At 39.4% G+C, this 19,449-nt stretch overlaps 2 protein-coding genes across 2 annotated transcripts in view; one reads left to right on the top strand and one right to left on the bottom strand.

Moving 5' to 3' along the window:
• Positions 1-10,779, top strand: part of LOC133957956 (mucin-2-like) — a 46,158-nt gene extending 35,379 nt beyond the window's left edge. Inside the window, exons 39-56 of the mRNA XM_062393009.1 lie at positions 233-468; positions 2,058-2,229; positions 2,914-3,161; positions 3,327-3,510; positions 4,104-4,311; positions 4,930-5,102; positions 5,192-5,261; positions 5,518-5,639; positions 5,725-5,756; positions 6,025-6,190; positions 6,559-6,654; positions 7,154-7,194; positions 8,080-8,517; positions 8,939-9,037; positions 9,233-9,361; positions 9,450-9,489; positions 9,605-9,725; positions 10,404-10,779. Coding sequence (XP_062248993.1) covers positions 233-468; positions 2,058-2,229; positions 2,914-3,161; positions 3,327-3,510; positions 4,104-4,311; positions 4,930-5,102; positions 5,192-5,261; positions 5,518-5,639; positions 5,725-5,756; positions 6,025-6,190; positions 6,559-6,654; positions 7,154-7,194; positions 8,080-8,517; positions 8,939-9,037; positions 9,233-9,361; positions 9,450-9,489; positions 9,605-9,725; positions 10,404-10,605 — 2,777 coding nt within the window. The 3' untranslated portion in view covers positions 10,606-10,779. The remainder of the gene's footprint in view (positions 1-232; positions 469-2,057; positions 2,230-2,913; positions 3,162-3,326; positions 3,511-4,103; positions 4,312-4,929; positions 5,103-5,191; positions 5,262-5,517; positions 5,640-5,724; positions 5,757-6,024; positions 6,191-6,558; positions 6,655-7,153; positions 7,195-8,079; positions 8,518-8,938; positions 9,038-9,232; positions 9,362-9,449; positions 9,490-9,604; positions 9,726-10,403) is intronic.
• A 416-nt stretch (positions 10,780-11,195) lies between these two features.
• Positions 11,196-18,740, bottom strand: tollip (toll interacting protein). Its single transcript, XM_062390527.1, has 6 exons — positions 18,596-18,740; positions 16,171-16,320; positions 14,313-14,495; positions 13,656-13,808; positions 13,036-13,120; positions 11,196-12,571 (listed from the first exon to the last, which is right to left on the bottom strand). Exons 1-6 carry the CDS (start codon positions 18,626-18,628, stop codon positions 12,348-12,350), a joined length of 828 nt encoding a protein of 275 aa, XP_062246511.1. The 5' UTR covers positions 18,629-18,740; the 3' UTR covers positions 11,196-12,347.
• Positions 18,741-19,449: the final 709 nt, after the last annotated feature.

The raw sequence follows: 19,449 nt of genomic DNA, 5'->3' as shown, positions 1-19,449 counted from the left end.
AGATAGATACTGTATTAATAAATTATTAGTTCATTATGAATTTATACGTGTTTGAGAATCCTAGTAGATCATTCCTGATTTACTCTGAAGTAGCCAATGAGTATTAGACTTAGTTAGTACTACATTACATCATGAAGTAAAAAATTACACTCTCTTTATAAATGGATTTGTTAATGACATAGTATTCCTTTAATTTTGTTCACTAAATGTTTATCTGCACTTTTTTTTATAGGGGAACAGCTGTATAATGTCACTGATGGCAGTGGGTGGTGTTTTTATGCATTTTGTAATGCATCTTGTAAAACTGAGGTACGTTCCATGCCGTGTGCCACAACCACACTACCAACCACAACTCCCGGGTTGAGCACCCCTACAACGGCCCCACTTTCAACTTCAACTACTACTGCTCAATCAACAACCCCATCTACAACAACTTTGGACTGCACTGATGTGTATCCAAAAAGAAAGGTGTGATATTTATAAAATCTGCATTTTGTTCATCATTGTATAATGACATTTTACCAGTTGCTGATTATGGGCAGAACACACAAGTGAGGACTTTTCTATCAAAATTAGGATCTGCAGGCTCCATTTGATTTTGGCGCAGTGAGCTAAATGCAGCAAAATAAACGGCCATTTGTCCTGGTGCAACCTGAGCTTGTTTCCTCAATGGGCCATTTTTCATATCTTGGTGATCACCAAGTGGCCAAGGGGAGGAGAGGTGTGGTAGAGGGTGAGGGAATGCTGAATGTCTGTTAAACCAAAGAAACCTCTGTGCTTATATGCACCTGCAACCTCAATGCAAACCAACACATTGAAAACAGTTCACACAGATCCATGAAAACGTTTAGATCAAATAATTAGGGCTTTACTTAACTCAGAGCTTTGTCAGTCAAAAGTAATTTTGCGTCTTCAGTACGATTATTAAAAGAATTGCCATTTTTCTACATCGAGCATGCAATTCATTTTTTGTGGAACTGCAAGTTTTTGAATGGGGTTCAGCGGGATGTTCCTAGTGACAGCAACATTCACATAATATAGTAAAATAAAAATATCTATCCTTCAGAGCTAATGCATTCAAACTGTGTGAAATGTGCAACGTTTCTGTCAATATTAGAGGAAACAAATCCAACAGAGACTATAATCTCAGACTCTGAGATTAGGTCTGCAGTTGCTTTTACCATTTTAGACGTCACTGAGCAGCACTTGACATGGAATGATTTTACTCAACACAGTAGCATGAAAGTGAAGAACTTTCACTCTGCAGCTTCTCTGAGGGGGCAAAAATGTCCTCAGGAAAAAAAGGAAACATTGATATCGTCTGCAAGGAGATAGCTCTACGATAAAAGTTTTTGACGTCACTACATATTATTATGTTATGTTATTGTACTTTTAAATCGTATTGACGTTGGAAGGGTGGCCCTTGATGACGCAAAATACTAAAATAACTGATAATTCCCCTCAAATGCATTAAAGGTTCAGTGTGTGGAATTTAGTAACATCTAGTGGTTAAATTGCATGCTGCAGCTGAATACCCCTCACCTCACCCTCCCCTTCCAAACTTGAAAGATAACCTGTGGTAGCCTTCAGTTGTCATAAAACACAAAAGGTGTTGAGTTTGTCCAGTTTTGACTACTGTAAAAAAATGGCACCCTCCATAGAGAGGACCTGCTCCTGATGTAAATATAATGTTTTTAAATATAAAGGGCACATTCTAGATTAAAGTAAACAACAATTTGTACAATTTACATGAAAGACATTGTGGAAACATCACTGTGATTATTTTATATTCAATTTCTGCAAATATAAACTGTCAGCTAAATCTTACACAATCGTCCTCTAAAATAAAAGTAGCAAGCCTGTTTTGAAAATGTTTGAAAGTGAGTACAAAAACAAAATATTTGCGTTAAGATAAAGGGAGATAACGTAACAAGTTCTACTCATAATGTAATTAAGTATTTGTACTTTGTTGCTTCCCAACTCTGCCTATAATGTATGATGTATTTAGAGATCACAGAACTAGAGTGTTTGATTACTGCTTCTTAATCTCCTTCTAGAATGGAGAAACCTGGGATGCTGGCAACTGCACCACAGCTGAATGCATTAATGGTGTAGTGAAAACGAATTCTACTCCCTGTTCCACTGTACAAGAACCCATCTGTGCTAATGGACGCAAACCTGTTAAAATGGACAACAAAGATGGTTGCTGCTTCCACTACGAATGTGAATGTAAGTTGAAAACGTAGCCTTTCAATACAGGTTGTCTCTTTTAACTATTACATTACATTTCCTCTCCATCCACAAATCAAAATGTTCTTATGTTTTACAGTTTGCCTCAATGCTGTGTAACCTATTGCAATTTCTGTTTTAAAAACACAATTTTGTCCACTGTAATGTGATCTAAATAGTTGGTTAATTGGGTCTGAGTGAACCCATGTGGGGACTTTTCCTGTGTACTTTTCAAGCGAATGCACAAATAGTACTATAGTACAATCAATGCACACGGACCTGATGACCAAATTAACTTCACACAGTCCCATTCAGCCCTCAAGGCAAGCCCTCAAATATTCATGAAGTTCTATAATAGTCTATTTAATAACATCTAATTACTTATACATGAATTGATTGATGGCCAAGTTCAACTTCTCTTCATCCATAATTTGTTTGTATCACAGAGAAGTACCTGAAAACCCTTCTCAAGCCAAATTGCTGTTAATTACAAGAAGATTTATTCAAGTAGAAATTAAATGACAAAAATTGAAAGAAATTAAATCAGGTAGTTGCAACTAAACATGAGTGATTCTGTAGTAGACAATCTCCTAATAAACACAGCACTCTCGGTGGAGATGATATTTTTTTCTGCCTGTTACTGTTCTTACATATAACTTCTATACATGGCTCTTCCCCCTTCAGGTGTGTGCAGTGTCTGGAGTGGAACCCACTACAAGACATTTGATGGAAAAAACTACGATTTCAACAAGAACTGCACTTACTACCTGGTCAAAGAGATGGTCAATACAAATAATCTGACCATAACAGTGAACAACCATGTCTGTGAGCCTTCAGAGGATACATTCTGCCCACAGGATCTCACTGTTATGTACCAATCCAACAAGGTCGTCTTCACGCAAATAAAGACTTCAGAATCTACAGTTAATGCAGTAAGCAACAATTCAACTTGTTATTTTAGTGCCAGTATATAACCTTATCAATTATTTTCAGAGCTGAGACTGTTCTGGTTATCAATCTCTCAGTGGTGTGGGAGTTAAAATAAGAAATAATGCTGTGCTTGGTTCAAAGTCGTGTTTTGTCTCTTTGTCCCACAGGTGTATTTGAATGATGAACGAATCTATCCCGCCTACCAAAACTCTGACCTGCTCATCACCAGCACAGATATTGCGATCACACTGGAGATACCAGGGATCAGCACAGAAGTGGTCTACAGGGGCTCCTCAATCACCATTGACCTTGCCTTTTCGCTCTTTGAGGGCAACACTGAGGGACAGTGTGGTGAGTTACAACCACACATGACCCCTGATCCTCAACCTAACATGTTCAGTGGCGTTGTGTATTAGAAATCATGGGGTAAAATAACTTTTGATGTCACTTGAAACCAGAGTGCACCTGAGAGAGATGCTCTGTTGTCCCAACTGACGCCGCACGGTCACTGCAAGACTGCATCTAAGATATGACAACAAGTAACACTACTAAATATACTTAAAATGTGATTTGAAGAGTTCTAAACAAGCATTGAAGGTATAGTTGTCTATGAGCATTATGAGAGGCAGTCATGATGACGACACTCATGGAGATACAGTACATGAGAATATCAAAGCCTGTGAGAAGTGATATTACACTGTATGAGGATAATACTTAGAAACCTGAGCTGGCTGTTTATAAGATCTTCAACAACACTGAACTGTATTAGTTGAGGTGTCAAAATATCGAAGCAAAGTAAATTGATACAACATTTTTATGATCATTTTGATAGTACTATGTCAAATAGAGTACTGGAAACATAATGATGGAGAAAAACTCTTTATGTTGGTGCAACTACTTGTTGCTAATGGTGGGAATTCATCCTGCTCGCTCTCTTCTTGCAGGGACCTGTGACAACTCCCCGAACAACGACTGCCGTTCTCCCAACGGTCAGGTGGAAAGCTGCTCTGACTCTGCAGGCCAGTGGCTTGACCCAAAAAAACCATGTAACCCCCTTACTACTATTGAACCCCCTGTGACCTCAACAAGAGTACCACAGACAACAACACAGCCTCCTTGCAATACTGCCATCTGTGATCTCCTAAAATCGAGGTAAGGGGACAAAGTGAAGGGTATATGAGCGTATGTATGAACAAAATCAAGATAGACAACACTGTAATCAGTGAATGTATTTGTGATCACTGCAATTAAAAGACATGATTTCCAATCAAGACTAAGTGTAAGAGTACAGTTAAAAAAAACTACTGAGACCACAGCATCTTCAATCATTGAGTTGGTTGTGAGATAGTGAGACTTCATAAAGATGGAGTGGGTACAACAACATCAATAGAGTACTGATACACTTGCGGCAGTGTTAAGGAGGTGTAGGAAGCCATACTAAAATGTGTGCATCTGACTTGGCCCGAGGGTTTTCAGTTACAAATCTGATGGAGACTTTGATGCATTTTATTTAAACTGTGTTACCAGAAAAGTAACTATTATACATTGTTATTCAGTTCAATTCAAAACGCTACAAAATCTGATATGACTCACACCAAAGAAACTGAATCAGAAAACTGTAACAAACTAAGAAATTTTATAATAATCTGTGTTTCTAGCAGGTTCTTAGCATTACATCTTATAGTTGATGTTATTCTGCACATGTTGCAAGGCTAAATCGTCTGATAAAGCTCTCCTGTAACACAATCCTGTCTTGTATGTCCCCTTTAGTGTATTTGAACCATGCCACTCAGTCATACCGCCAGGATCATACTTGAAAACCTGTACTTCTGACATTTGTATCAATGGAAATAACACCTGCACCAGCCTGGAGGCCTATGCCGCAGAGTGCTCTAATGCAGGAGTCTGTATCAACTGGAGGAATGCCACCAACGGGCAGTGTGGTGAGATAAACAATCATCAGTGAAGAGTGTCACAGCTGCAGTGTGAAGTTCTTTAAAAATGGGTATGTGAGCATGTTCTCATCTTTCAGAGCACAAGTGTCAAGGCAACCAAGTGTACAGAGCTTGTGGCCCCAAAGTGGAGCAAACATGTAATGAAAGGTAAAAATTACTGTACATCAAAGCCATGGTGTTTTTATTTTTATGTCTGTTAACATTTACACACCGCTCACCCGATTCATTTGCCTGAAAGTCTATTGACTTTTGTGATCAACTAGTTTCTGATATATAAGAGAAATGTAATGGAAATGAAACCCTTCACTGATGGAAACCTTCCACTCCCAGAGCATTGTTGTGTGTCAACCTTTGAAACATTTCGCAACACTGTAATAACTGGTATTTCCATTTCTGACATCAGATACAATAAGAAGTTTGACGCTGGTAAGAACACATCCAACAACAGCTCTCAGGAGGGTTGTTTCTGTACTGATGGCACCACCTTATTCAACACAGTCTATGGCAAATGTGTTGCCTACTGCGGTAAGAGGAGAACGCTGACAGAGTAAAGAACTTTTCACAAAATCATTAGCTGTTTAATAAAAAATTCACAACATTTGAATTTCAGATTGTGTTGGACCTGATGGAAATCCGAAACAGGTGAGAACTCTGCCTAAAACAGACATATATTTGCTTTAGCAAAACATGAACTTTGAGAGTTAACTATCTCTCTCTCTCTCTCTCTCTCTCTCTCTCTCTCTCTCTCTCTCTCTCTCTCTCTCTCTCTCTCTCTCTCTCTCTCTCTCTCTCTCTCTCTCTCTCTCTCTCTCTCTCTCTCTCTCTCTCTCTCTCTCTCTCTCTCTCTCTCTCTCTCTCTCTCTCTCTCTCTCTCTCTCTCTCTCTCTCTCTCTCTCTCTCTCTCTCTCAGCCTGGTGACACATGGACGGCCAACTGCAAAAACTGTATGTGCAACAAGGATTCCATGAGCATCATTTGTGAGCCTGTTAATTGCACATCAGTTTCCACCCCCGACTGCACTGCACCTTACAAGCTAGTCAACAAGACCGAGGGCTGCTGCTACAATCAGACATGTGGTAGGTGTCACAGAGCTAGATGTGATTCTAACACTTAGTTCATAGCCTTAACACAGTTTTTTAACAGAAATTCAAGCAAACGTCATGTTCACGTTTCAAAGCTCAGTAGGGCAATGCTAGAAAGCAACGGTTTTCAAAAACATGACTCAGACATTTGAAACAGTGTGCTTTAAAATGTCAGCAATGACGTAAAGGCTTAAATATTGAGAGCCCCTCTCTCATTAACATCACTGAATAGCCCATGAGCAAGGCATTACCTGCTCCAGTGAAATCAGACGTGTGTGAATGTGGGGATCTGTGTCACCTAAAATTGAATAACTGCTGTTATGGTTCAAATCTCAACGTTAACATGCTTTTGTATGTAACAGAATGTGATAAGAGCCTGTGTCCTGCTCCCAAGCAATGCTTGCTGGGCTTCAAACGCGAAGTCACCCAGGGTGACTGCTGCGAATCCTACAAGTGTGGTATGTGACTCTATTTTAACATCACCTTATGCTAGTGAATGATATGTCATGCAGAAATAAAGAAACATACTGTGAGCTCATAAGACCTTTGTTTGAACAGAATGCCATAGCAGCTGAAGCATGTATCTGGCATTGCATTATAATATATTATATTTACCAGCGGCAAAAAAACAAAAAAGACAGTTTAAATATGGGAAGATGTTCATATTTCTTATCAAGCTTTTGCTTATGAGGATTCTCATGCTTGAGAATATTGAAGAGCTATAGTCCACTATAAAGGAAATATAACATGTAACACTTTATTTCAATGATAAATATTTATGCAATATCATATACTCATCTAAGCAATCATTTTTTATGTCAAGTCTCAAGTCTTGAGTGTGTGTGTGCCTTTGTGTGTGTGTGTGATAGGAAAATGATACGATTTTAAATGCTGCCAAAGTACATTCCATTTTCCACATATCTGCTTTACTTATCTAATACTGACTTGTCTCTACAGTTCCTAAAGGAGTATGTGTCTACAACATGACTGAGTACCAGGTAAGCACACTGTCTACACTCCAGATATAGACAGGCAGAGCAGAGCATTTACTTTACCCACATTTAAGTCAACAAGCAGACTGTGCAGTTAGTTGAGGCAAACAATTCCACCAGGGCAGGAAATAAGGAGGAGGCTTAAAAAAAATTATGGAGGAATCGTTTTTCCTGACAGATTTTGAACATCACAGTCCTGACAATGTAATTCTTTATTTGTTCAGTTGCACAAAACCTACCATAGATTATCTGAACTGCATGAAACATTGAGTGAAACTAATAGAGGACAGACAGCCCCCAGCAAAACTAACTTGTCATATACATGTTCAAACAAAGCATGGTACATTGGTTTTGCTCATTTGTATCGACGTGAGCGTTGCCATTTTAAAACTGGTGTGGACCTAAGCAACTGCACCGAGACCAGGTGAAAACGTGGCTTCTGAGCAAAAAAGTAGGTGCTGATAGGTTTATGGTAGCACTTCCCCAAAAGTAAAGAGTGCTCTTTCAAGCTGTTTGTCCTTATTTTTGATACATGAAGTTCAGTTGTCCTTTATACTAACAACTATCCACCTATTTCTTCTTCAACTCTTTGTGACCCCAATAAAACACAAAAGGTGGGGTGAAATGCAATATGTGCTGGTAGCAGATACCAGAATAATTTTTTGTATTACCATGGGGTCCACAAAAGCAATAGACACCATATTAGAGTGACCAAAACGTTACAACTTTACGTTAGATTGTACTAAAATAGTGAAAACAGGAAACTGGACAGAATTTAAAGGAAACAATGTTGTTTTTTTCTTAGTCCAGAGCAAATGAACTGAAATAGAGGTGTGAAAGCTTCCTTAATTGTTGTCTGAGAATAAAGCATTCATCAATTGTGTTTTATAGCCTGGTGAGAAGGTTCCAACACCAGAACCAGAACCAGAACCACCAATAGAAAAACCAGTCACAGAAAAAACATCAGCAACAACAGCTACACCCATAGGACCAGTAAAAACCTCTGGAACAACAGCGCAACAATCTGGACCAGAAAAAACATCAGCAACAACAGCATCACCAACAGGACCAGTAGAAACCTCTGGAACAATAGCGCAACCATCTGGATCAACAAAAACAACAGCAACAACAGCATCACCAACAGGACCAGTAGAAACATCTGGAACAACAGCGCCACAATCTGGAGGATCCACTCAGCAACCTAAACCAGATGTGGTTATCAATCCAGGGCCATGCCATGAGTGTTACTGTGGTCCCAATATGAATCCCAACACAAGTTTAAACATCATTACCTGTGAACCTATTGTCTGCAAAAAGAACTGCTCCGAGGTAAGTTCATTCCTAATCCCACTTACTCATACTGTCACTCCCAATGAAATACATTACAAACTGGCCACATAATAAACATTAACTTTCTTCACTTAGTTGCACTTTCTGAATACAACAGCTGTTGTAATGAATTGCATTAGTTTGTGCAAGTGTACTTAATAAAGTGAATTTTTAGTCTATATTAACTGAAATAATCCGATAACTAAAAATGACTCAAATGTCGTTGGTTTTCTTCGACTAAGACAATAGGAAAATCCCAGACTTTTAGTCAACAAAAAGAAAACACTACAAAATGAGCTTGCTATGACAATAACTTACAAGGACACCTTTATGTTCAAGCTTTTCATAAAGTTCCATAAATGCCCTATCCATCAATGGGCACTCTGTCTCCCTGTCCCTCACTTTCTCACTCTGTCTCCAGGATTCTGAATATCAGACCAAACCTGAGAAGTGCTGCGGGACCTGTGTTCAGACGAAGTGTACTTTACTCACAGCTAACAACACAAAGGTTTACATTGAGGTCAGTACTGCAGCTTTTTTAAATGAGAGTAACTGTATTTCAGAATATGAATGTTGTAAATATGATCTAACCAGAGCAAATTCCTTGTAGGTGTAAAGCTACTTGGCAATAAATACATTCTGATTCTGAAATAGGAACATAATTGTATGTTAGTCTTATTTGAACCTTATACTAATCTCTGCTCTTTTGATGCAGATCAACCAGACTTATACGTCGCCTGACGACAAGTGTATGCACTACACCTGTGAGAAAATCAATGGACAGCTTGTTACCAGCAAGATTGTTGTAACTTGTCCTTACTTTAACCCCCTGGATTGTGAACCTGTGAGTTTATTAAACCTCTGCAGATGATCTCCATCCAACTGCCTCACCACATACTGTCCATGTCTAACACACACCTTCCTCTTCCCAGGGCACCGAGACAACTGACGCCAATGGATGTTGCAAAAGCTGTAAGTTAGTGGAGTCCCAGTATTTGAAAGATGAAGGATGAAAAGTTGACTTTGGAGGAGAACGCTGTGTGTCATGTATTATTGTGATAGTCTAACGGTTTGCTACATGTTCCAGGCAAACCCAGGAGTGTCTGTGAGGTCCTGAGTAATAAGGTAGTCATCAAGGTGGGAAAATGTGAGAGCCCACAGCCTGTCAACATGACGTACTGCGCCGGGCACTGTGGAAGCATGTCAAAGTGAGTGTACTGAAGTACAGAGTCAAAGGTTCAGTGTGTAGAATTTAGTGACATCTAGTGGTTCAGTTCACCTCAACGTCCCCTTCCAAACATGACGGAGAACCTGTGGTAGCCTTGAGTTGTCATAAAAACTCAAAGAGTGTTTAGTTTGTCGAGTTTGGACTACTGTAAAAAAAAAACATGGCGGCATCTGTAGAGAGGACCCTCTCCTTATGTAAATATAATATATTTAAATAAAAACTCATTTCAGAGAAAAGAACAAAAAAATTACACACTAGCAAAAACATCACTATGATTAATTAACATTACATTTTTACCAATAGCTCTCTTTCACCCAAATCTCACACAATATACCTTTCAATGTTTCTGAAGCCCAGCACTGCTGCACAACACCTGTGGTTTCAGCATCAGCATCAGAGCTGGGCTACAATCTTTGCTTACAACAAAGAGCAAATGTTGACTTAACTGAACTGACATCATTAAACAACAGTTGTATTGAAATGTAAAATAACAAAAAAATATGTTGCCAAAAATAGTATTGAAAATGAAATATGACTAAAGCCAACATGGATGTAAGATTTAAATAAACAAGGCCACATGATTTGAGTAAAATGAAGATCCCTTTATATTAAAACGACTGTTGAATAAGCGGTAATCACTTGATGTGTGTCTGTGCAGGTATTCTGCAGAAGCCAACATGATGATGCACAAGTGTGAGTGTTGCCAAGAGTTCAAAACCAGTCAGAAACAGGTGGAACTGAACTGCGACAATGGCTCTAAGCTCCAGCACACCTACATGCTTGTTGAAGCGTGTCGGTGCCAACCAGCAGAGTGTGTGCCTGGGACGACTAACAAACCCCAGCGTCGCAGGAGGCGCTGATCACTGACTGGATCCTGCCGGACACTGGACAACTGACAAATCTTAACCTTAAATCTTCTCCATCTTTTTGTCGCACTTATTTGTATTTATAGCCTGAGAGGCTAATTTGCTGTTCACTTTCTTCATCTGAGGATTTCTTGGATGAGTTATTAAAATTATATTCCTGCAATATGACCACTCGTTTCGACATTTTCATTAACCCTTGTCAAATGATAAACAACGAAGAGCACACAAAACATCTGCATGTTCAAAGCAAATAGAAACATTGAGGGTACAAGTCAGGCTCAAGCTAACATCAACCTAAGGAAACATCGGAGAAAGACTTTCAGCTCCCACAGCTGACATGATATCATCCAACACTGTTCTCAGTCTGTCAAATAAAGACACCTGCACTATATTGTATGTCTTAAATAATTGGTTTTAAATATACAGTTTAAATGTGTCTTGAAAATAAGCAGAATGACAAGACACAAAACAATGACACCTTTAAGAATCTAAGCAGCGATCGTTTTGGAACCACAAGTGAAAAGTCACAAAGATGAAAACTTTGGCAGAGAACACATCAACAACAAGACCTTGAAAACCACAAGTGTGAATAGAAAGCTTTAAGAACACATACAAATACTGTGATCAAACTAAGCATTTGAAGCATGAGGCGTTACAAACTGCTGTTGTGCTTTAGTCGTGCAAGCTTTTACATGATGGGGGTGTTGGAGGGGGGTCATCAAAAACAACTAGGGTCAGGGTCTGTGGAACATGAAAATTGGGGGCAAAATTCATGAAAGTCTGGTCACATCATATTTGTCCACAATGGTTTGAATCCTTTCAGGTCTCTGAATCCTGCTGAGCTTCAAAGTGATGTCATTCTTCTCTTTATGCTCACACAGCATCTTTACACCGACTTAAAAAAAGGGACTCCACATTATATTAGTTTATAATATCAAGTGTTTATGGGTGACACCCAAACTTTACAAGGGAACCTTAAAAGATGACTCAGATTGATGTGGCGTTCAGTGGTTATATTCTTCGGTTCCTCAAATTTCTAAGGTCATCTGTTCATTTTCGATTCTCTCGTCACCATGGAGAATTCTAAATAATTAAATACTTTCATAATAATTTTATCAGATTTTAAATGCACCAAACATTTTACAGGTAAATATGATACAGAAGCATTTTTCTTAAGGTTACTACAAGCATGTTCTCCACACATTATTAGCGCCAAAATCAACATAAACATAAGATGGAATCTGTGCAAATCAACTGGGTTACTCTGGATACAGTGAGAGATTGTGACACTGAAACAAATGAGAAATACAAAATGATTAGGGTTGGTGGGATTTTCGATACCCATCAATTCACACTACTGCCGGTTCAATATTTAGTTCTCCGCTGTTATACAATCCTGTCTAAAGAATTTCCCAAATACACTGAATCGGATCTTTAAAGTAAAGGTGAAAACAGTTGTGATGGTATGCGGATCCAGTGACTCAGCAGTGCGTTAGCAGAGACAACCCAGGCTTCATGTACTCTCATGTCTAGAAGGAGTCGACGGAGGGAGAAACAAATCTCTGTGGCTACCAGCTGGTGGGAATTCAGATATGGCTGCGGTTTGTGGGTGAGCCTACGGGGTGATTGTGTGTGTGTGTGTGTGTGTGTTTGTGTGTTTACTTGTGTGTGAGGGCTGCATGCATGTATACGTGTATGTGTCTGTGGGATGTCCGTCGTGAGCTTGTGTTCTACTGTTAGAGTTCCTCAGCCATCTGCAGCAGGGAGTTGATGGCAGCGTCCTTGTTGCCCTGCTGTGCGTCAAGCACTGTGCGAACCACCTCCTTATCCAGGTTGGGAAACATGTCCTGCAGAGCCTTCAGGTCCTCCTCACTGCACACAGGCCCCTGGCCCCCAACGGCTGGCATGGCCCCTGGCATTGCCATGGGCACCATACCCTGGTTGTAGACTGTAGGCACTCCTAGCAACACAGGAAACACACTGCAGGTTTAAGAGTATTACAGATGAAAGGTTTACAAAATCATTTATTAATTGTAGTTTATTATTATTTTATGTCAGTGTAATTAATTAACTAAGTAGAAGTATTGTAACACGGTCTTTCTGTTTACAAATAGGAGCCTGATGTTGATGATATCACTGTGACATATAGGGTTTTCTCAAACAAGACAAAGCTCCTCCACAGATGGCATTACAGTTTGTGTGTGTGTGTGTGTGTGTGTGTGTGTGTGTGTGTGTGTTTGTGCTCTTGTACAGCTATCTTTTCGAGGATAAGTTTGAGCCTACAACCTACGGAGTCAATCGATAAGATAGAAGTACAAACAGTGTGTGTGGGTGTGTGTGTGTGTATGTGTGTGTGCGTCAAAACCTGCATCAACAATGGGGAAATGCATGTGACGTGTGTGTGTGTGTGTGTGTGTGTCTGACCTGCGATGGGCACATATCCCACTCCTTGCTGATACACAGAGGGCATCAGGACAACAGGCTGAGTCATCATCCCTGATGGTAACGACTAGCACAGACATAACATCATGTTACCACATGATATCCAACACCATCAAAACCTCTACGCTCTGCACCCTGAAATCTAGAGCTAGCATCCACACTCACAGAGGGAGGCAAAGGAAAAGTGTGCAGTGTAACATAAAAACTGAAAAGAGAAGTCCTCTGCTTTCAGTGTGATTATGGGCTCTTTGAAAAAAAGTTGTCTGTTATATCAGTAAGGTTATGAAATGTCGTAATATAATTTTATGTTCTTTATTATAATACATAATTTCATAACATATACTTCATTTTACCACTAAAAAGGGACACAACATCTCATACATCTGAATGCGGGTCAATAGATCATAAACATAAAGCAGCTTTTCCTTCATATGGACTTACTGTGCAACAAGCTAAAATCCACATTATTTTTGCAATAAGATAGATAGATAGATAGATAGATAGATAGATAGATCGATAGATCGATAGATCGATAGATAGATAGATCGATAGATAGATAGAACCCCTAAATCAAGATCATATCAAACACTTTTCAGACTCACAGCAAAAGACATCACGAGGTTGATCATGCCCTCCTTGTCGTCGCCCTGCCTGCCACTGAGGCTGAACCACTCATCCACCACGTTGCCCTCCCTCAGGCCTTCAGGGATAGTGACATGAGTCCATGCTATCCTGTCATCCATGGAGAATGCTCTCTGGACACAACATCAGCAATAATATGTTACCACAGACTAGAAACTACATCAGACCACTGACAGACAAGGGCCTATGACGGTTAGTTAGTCTGCTGCAGCTTTCCTTAAGGTCATGTTCAGGGGCCTATTGATAGTCTCATATCATTTCGATCTTTGCTTAAGCCTTACAATCTGGTTCCTTGCTCCTTGAGCACAATGCATTGTACACAATCCAGGCCAAACCTGAGAATGCTGTGGTTTTCTTTGGTGAGGTTTTATTTTATATATAAAAATATGATATATATAACTGTACCACAAAAGAATTATGTAATACATGCAATGCAATTAGCTTTAATTTGAAATTAGATGAGTGATCATTTTTGCTGCACAACTGTTGTATTTTCCCAATTTCACAAAGTAATACAATTGTTTGAATCAATTCACATTTTTATGATATTGCACATGGGTCTACTCAGTGGTGTATTTTGTGTTTAGCTGTTCAGATCATTCCCCCCATCTCCTCACCTCATCGAAGATCTCCAAATAGAAGGAGTCCACCCCAGGTGGCACTGTGCACTGGATCACTTTGTTCCAGCGTGGGTTCTTGGCTCCGTTGTGAGCGGTTGGTGTTTCATAGACTGCATATCCCAGTCGGACCCTGCAGTACGGATCCATCCGTGTCATACCATAGTTTTTAGCCAGTTTGGCCTGTGCAGCAAAACAAACATCGGGCTTCAATTAGTGATGAAGCTGGCTACAGTGACAACTCGGCTGGGTTTTCTCAAATATTCAGTATGTAGTGGCACAAATTTGTAATGGAGGGTTTGTGCATTACTTTGCAATTGTACATGGTTTCAGTTCTGATTTACTTAATTTACTTGTACTTAGAAAAAATGAATCACTAAAAACAAATATATACTTTTTTTTAAACATGGTTTACATGATGTCTACTGATAACTCCTCATTATAATCGGCTGAAAAGAGTGGATAAACTATTAGTGACTTGAAAGATGTCTGTGAATGTTCTCAGTCTTTCAGTCCATGGTTATCTAACAAGAAAACTACAACCAGTCCAGTAACCTACTGATTCAAGCCTTCTTTCATGACCAGACAATTGTTATACAGATGTTCGTTTGCAATTATACAAATAAATGCAGATGTTGATAACTGCGAGTAAGGACAGCAACATCAGGACTTGGGCTCAATCCCAGTTCAGACCTTGGCCTTTTTTAACAACAACCTTTAAAAAAAAGTTTGTAAGTACGTTAGCATTAGCATGCTAGCAATATTTTTTTTTGTGTGATAATCCTGTATTTTCACATAATTTCTGATCGCATCCCCCTCTTTGAAGACACATGAAGCACGTGTCGGGTTTTCATGACGACTACTGATGATGTAATGGCTTCTTGAAGGGCTGTCCAAATTCTTATGGTAAGATTTCAACCACTACCCCTTCTGACACCGATTCATGGGGCAAGATAACCCTGAAAAGCAAGAGGTAGGGGTAGGACCAAGGGGAGAAATGGGATTGGGCCTTGGCATAAGACCATGGAGCTGAATTTATTTTGGCCACCAGCTTTTCATCATAATGTCATAAAGTGCTTTAATATTTAAAAGGGTCCAGTGTGTAAGATTTAAGTGAAAGGGATCTATTGAATAATCCTAGTGATGTTTTCACGAGTGTGATTGATCTAAATTATGCAAATTGTTGTTTGCTTTACTCTAGAATGGGCCCCTTATAATGAAATACCTTATAATTACATCAGGGGTAGGGGGGGGGGGGGGGTCCTCTCTATGGAGGCCGCCATGTTTCTTGTAGTAGCCTAGACTGGAAAACAAATTCTACACACTGCAACTTTGCAGATCCACTGAGGCTGTAGCCTCCTTAGAGCCTCTAAAAGACCTTATTGGCTTCCACATCAAGAACAACGTACAACATTGTTGGCTATCATCATCCCTTACTTAATTTCTCAAGGTTGACAGCCAGCTAAAATTATGCTAGTTATTCTAATCGACGTAACACAGCTTGGAAATCTTTTTGCTAATCTTGGTTGAGGATAGATTATATAACTGAGTGCGACTAAATTATAAAAAAGTTTTCTCACAAGTCAAAATAAAGCACGAGGCAATGATGACACACTAGATGCATGTGTTAGCTGTTACCTTAGCATTGCAAAACTACACTTACATAACTGCGGTGGTAATGAACCTCTTAGAATTAGTTGCCATTTTTTCGCTGTCACAGATTCAACTACCACTTCGACATCTAGTGTCATTCATAATATGCAGTAAAATTATTAAAATACTGTATATCATCCACATTGAAACAAATATTCAAAGATGTCCAGTTGAATTCCTAACAGTCGTGCCGAGCTGTATTTACCTGAACCACAGTGATGCTGAGCCTCCCCACGGTGCTTATTGAGCCTCCATACTGCAACTGTCTGGCTGCCTGGGCGTCCAGCTGGACCTGCTGCTGTAGCTGGGTAGGGGTGATGCGCAGGAAATCCTGGGGGAGCTCACCAATATACACCTGAAAACATACATCCATACACAAATGTTAACATATCGGTTCAAAGACTGAGAATGTGAGTACACGTCCAGTAAAACAACAGATTATTTCCAATAAGAGTCAAATTAATTATTGTTTTTTAGAATTTGGTGAACCTATTTTTGTATTTGATCGACAGATTTAATTTTAGGATTAAATTGTGGTTTTAATCCTAAAAATTAACCGCGCAAAAATCCTGAGGAAACTGACTGTTGAAATCATCAATAACCCAAATCATTAAAATCTTGTGATCATGGTCAACAGTCGCCCTCTTGTGAACAAGTCATGTGGATGTCATCAAGGCTAGTTGACTAAATCACTGGATGCTCTTAGATGTCTGGTTTTATTTATTAAAAACTGGTCTGGAATAGATCAACTAACATAGTTTAACACCCAGTGAGCATTTTGTGGCTGCTGCTGTGACGGACTGCACAAAGGGAAGTGTGTGAGCTGTGTCTCTGCAGCACATCTGTGTTCAAAAGGAGTGAATTCCTGAATAGCATGGCCATTTATACAGCTTCATTCTCTTGTTGGATGACAACATATACTCAGTTGCCAGTGAATTCTTAACTAACATTATTGCACTGATACAACAACCCTGTAATGACTCACACGTTGAAGTTGTGTTTAAACTGTCGACTCTACTTTAGGGTCAGTTGTGAGACAGCAGTTGTGTAATACATGTTCATTATTAGGTTCAGCTAAATAACAGAAACCCTTGATTATATAATGCAATGTAGTTTCATCCTGTAACACAGATTTGAAACACTGTATTATAACCCTTACAAAAGGTAGTGCTGTTGTAATAGACTGCATTAGTTTGAATGGGTCAGTGTGTTGGATCTAGTGACATCTAGTTGTGAAATTGCATTTTGCAGCTGAATACCCCTCACCTCACCCTCCCTAACTAAACACCTAAAAGGACCAGTTTGGGCTACACTACAAAACATGGCGGCCACTGTAGAGAGGACACACTCCCGATGTAATTTCATTCAATTTAGTTGAAACACACTAGTGAAAACATCACTAGAAAAATGTTTAATTCAATTTCTGCCAATAGATTCCTTTCAACTAAAACGTACACACTGAACCTTTAACTGACAGATGAATTACATCAGTGATGATGATCTCAAAGTATTATCAAAGTATTGTTAAAGTGCGCTAACAATTTAAAAAAAAAAAACTGTTATATATCCAGAATTTAAAATAATATAGCACCAGATTATACCATGTCAAAAAGTTATCACATCAACTGGCTCGCTAGCCGTCTTTCCTTCCTTCCTTCCTTCCTTCTTTTCCTGCTGTTACATGGCCGGGGTCCTCAAGTCGCAAGGAATCAACATTTGCCTCAAACACTTAACACAAGATCAGTGCTTTAACACCAAGACAGGACATCATGTGACCGCTGTGAGGAACACTTCATCAGGGAAACCTCAAGGACCCTGAACAACAGGCCGAATAAACACTGGACACAGACAACTTCAGCTGTGAACGTCACCAAAACCTCTCTCTACACACATTTTAAAAATGAATCAGTCAATATTGATAATTGTCTAATTTTACATCCTGAGTGAAGGTTGCAGTTTTAAAATCTTCTTTATGAGCGGAGAATGACTAACAGCTGATAAACAAGACATTTTATAAATCTGACGTAGACCAATTATGCGTTATACCTCCTTGCTGTACTTATACAATGCATAAGCACCATATCAATAAAGGACTATTGTTATATTGCTACTGATGATAACTATACTGCAGCAATTATTGATATATTATAATAGCCCAGCTCTAGGCTAGTCACTGAAGTTCCACACAGTGATGGCAGCTAGTGGAGGTGTTGCTGTTCAGCCGTCCTGTGCCTTGATAAGAGATTGAACCGTTGCAGTTAGGTTTCAGAATTGTTAGAGATCTGGCAGACCATAAATACACCAGTGTGTGTTCTCTACCTCTACACCCTCACACGAGTAAGACACAGTGAATGAGATCATGTCAGGAAGCATTTTTTAAGAATGGGACTCAGATGTTAAACGTCACCAAAGCGTTACAGCAGCTTTAATCCGCCGCTAACTCCATTAGCTCGTTTCATATCGTCACTGACAGAGGAGGCTAACTCAAGGGATACAGGCCGCTGTGCTGTTCAATGATAGAAGTTAGCTAACTATCACAGATGTTGTTCAACTACAGCTTGGCTAGTTCCGCCCCGCTGTGTGTCGCTGTGTGTGTGTCTGTGTGTGTCAGCACAGCGCGCAGTGTCTACCTGTCCCCGTTGGGTGCTGATGGTTGTCGCCATGTTGTCTCTTCCGTGTCTGGAGAATTCAACTCTTCTTCTCTCACAGATGTGTAGAGTCAGCAAATTTAATAACAACAACACACCCCGCTCAGGATTGACTCAACCCGGAAGTGTACCGGTGTGGTGTGTGCGTGTGTGTGTGTGTGTGTGTGGGGGGGGGGGGGGGGGGGGGGGGGGGGGGCTTTATTTTCCTCAATGCAAGTTATATTGTGGAATTTGAAAGCGTTGAATCACATTTATGTAGAGCAGACTTCATATTATTATTGTCAAATTACTTTATTTTAAATAAATCAAAACAGATACTTAAATACATGAATTAATGAAAATACAACTACAGTTTCCTTCTTTATTTATTCCTAATGTATTAATTTATTTCCGTATATATTTATACATCAGAATCAGGTTTTATTGGCCAGGTAAGTTGCACAAACAAGGAATTTGACATGGTGAAGTGGCTCTCAGTGTGCTTACATAGAATACACATAACAAAACAAAACAAACAGTGCGATGGTCTAAGAAAAAGAAAGAAAAACTGTGCAGGGATAGATATTGAACGGTATGAGTATTACAGTTGTACATTGAGAGTGAAATAAATAATATAATTAAATATAATTACAAAAATAATTACAAAAATAATTACAATATAATTACAATATAATATAACTTCGGGAGTATTTGTAAAGTTGTTATTATAAAGATCCAGAGTTATTGCACAGTGTCAAAGTGGGTGGCTGTTCTGAATTGAGACGGCGAGGGGGAAGAAACAGTTTTTGTGTCTGGAGGTTTTGTTGAACAGAGATCTGTAGCGTCTCCCAGAGGAG

This window comes from Platichthys flesus, chromosome 1 (genome assembly GCF_949316205.1).
Source record: "Platichthys flesus chromosome 1, fPlaFle2.1, whole genome shotgun sequence".
In the NCBI taxonomy this organism is placed as follows: Eukaryota; Metazoa; Chordata; class Actinopteri; order Pleuronectiformes; family Pleuronectidae; genus Platichthys; species Platichthys flesus.
This window is presented reverse-complemented; position numbering and strand designations above follow the sequence as displayed.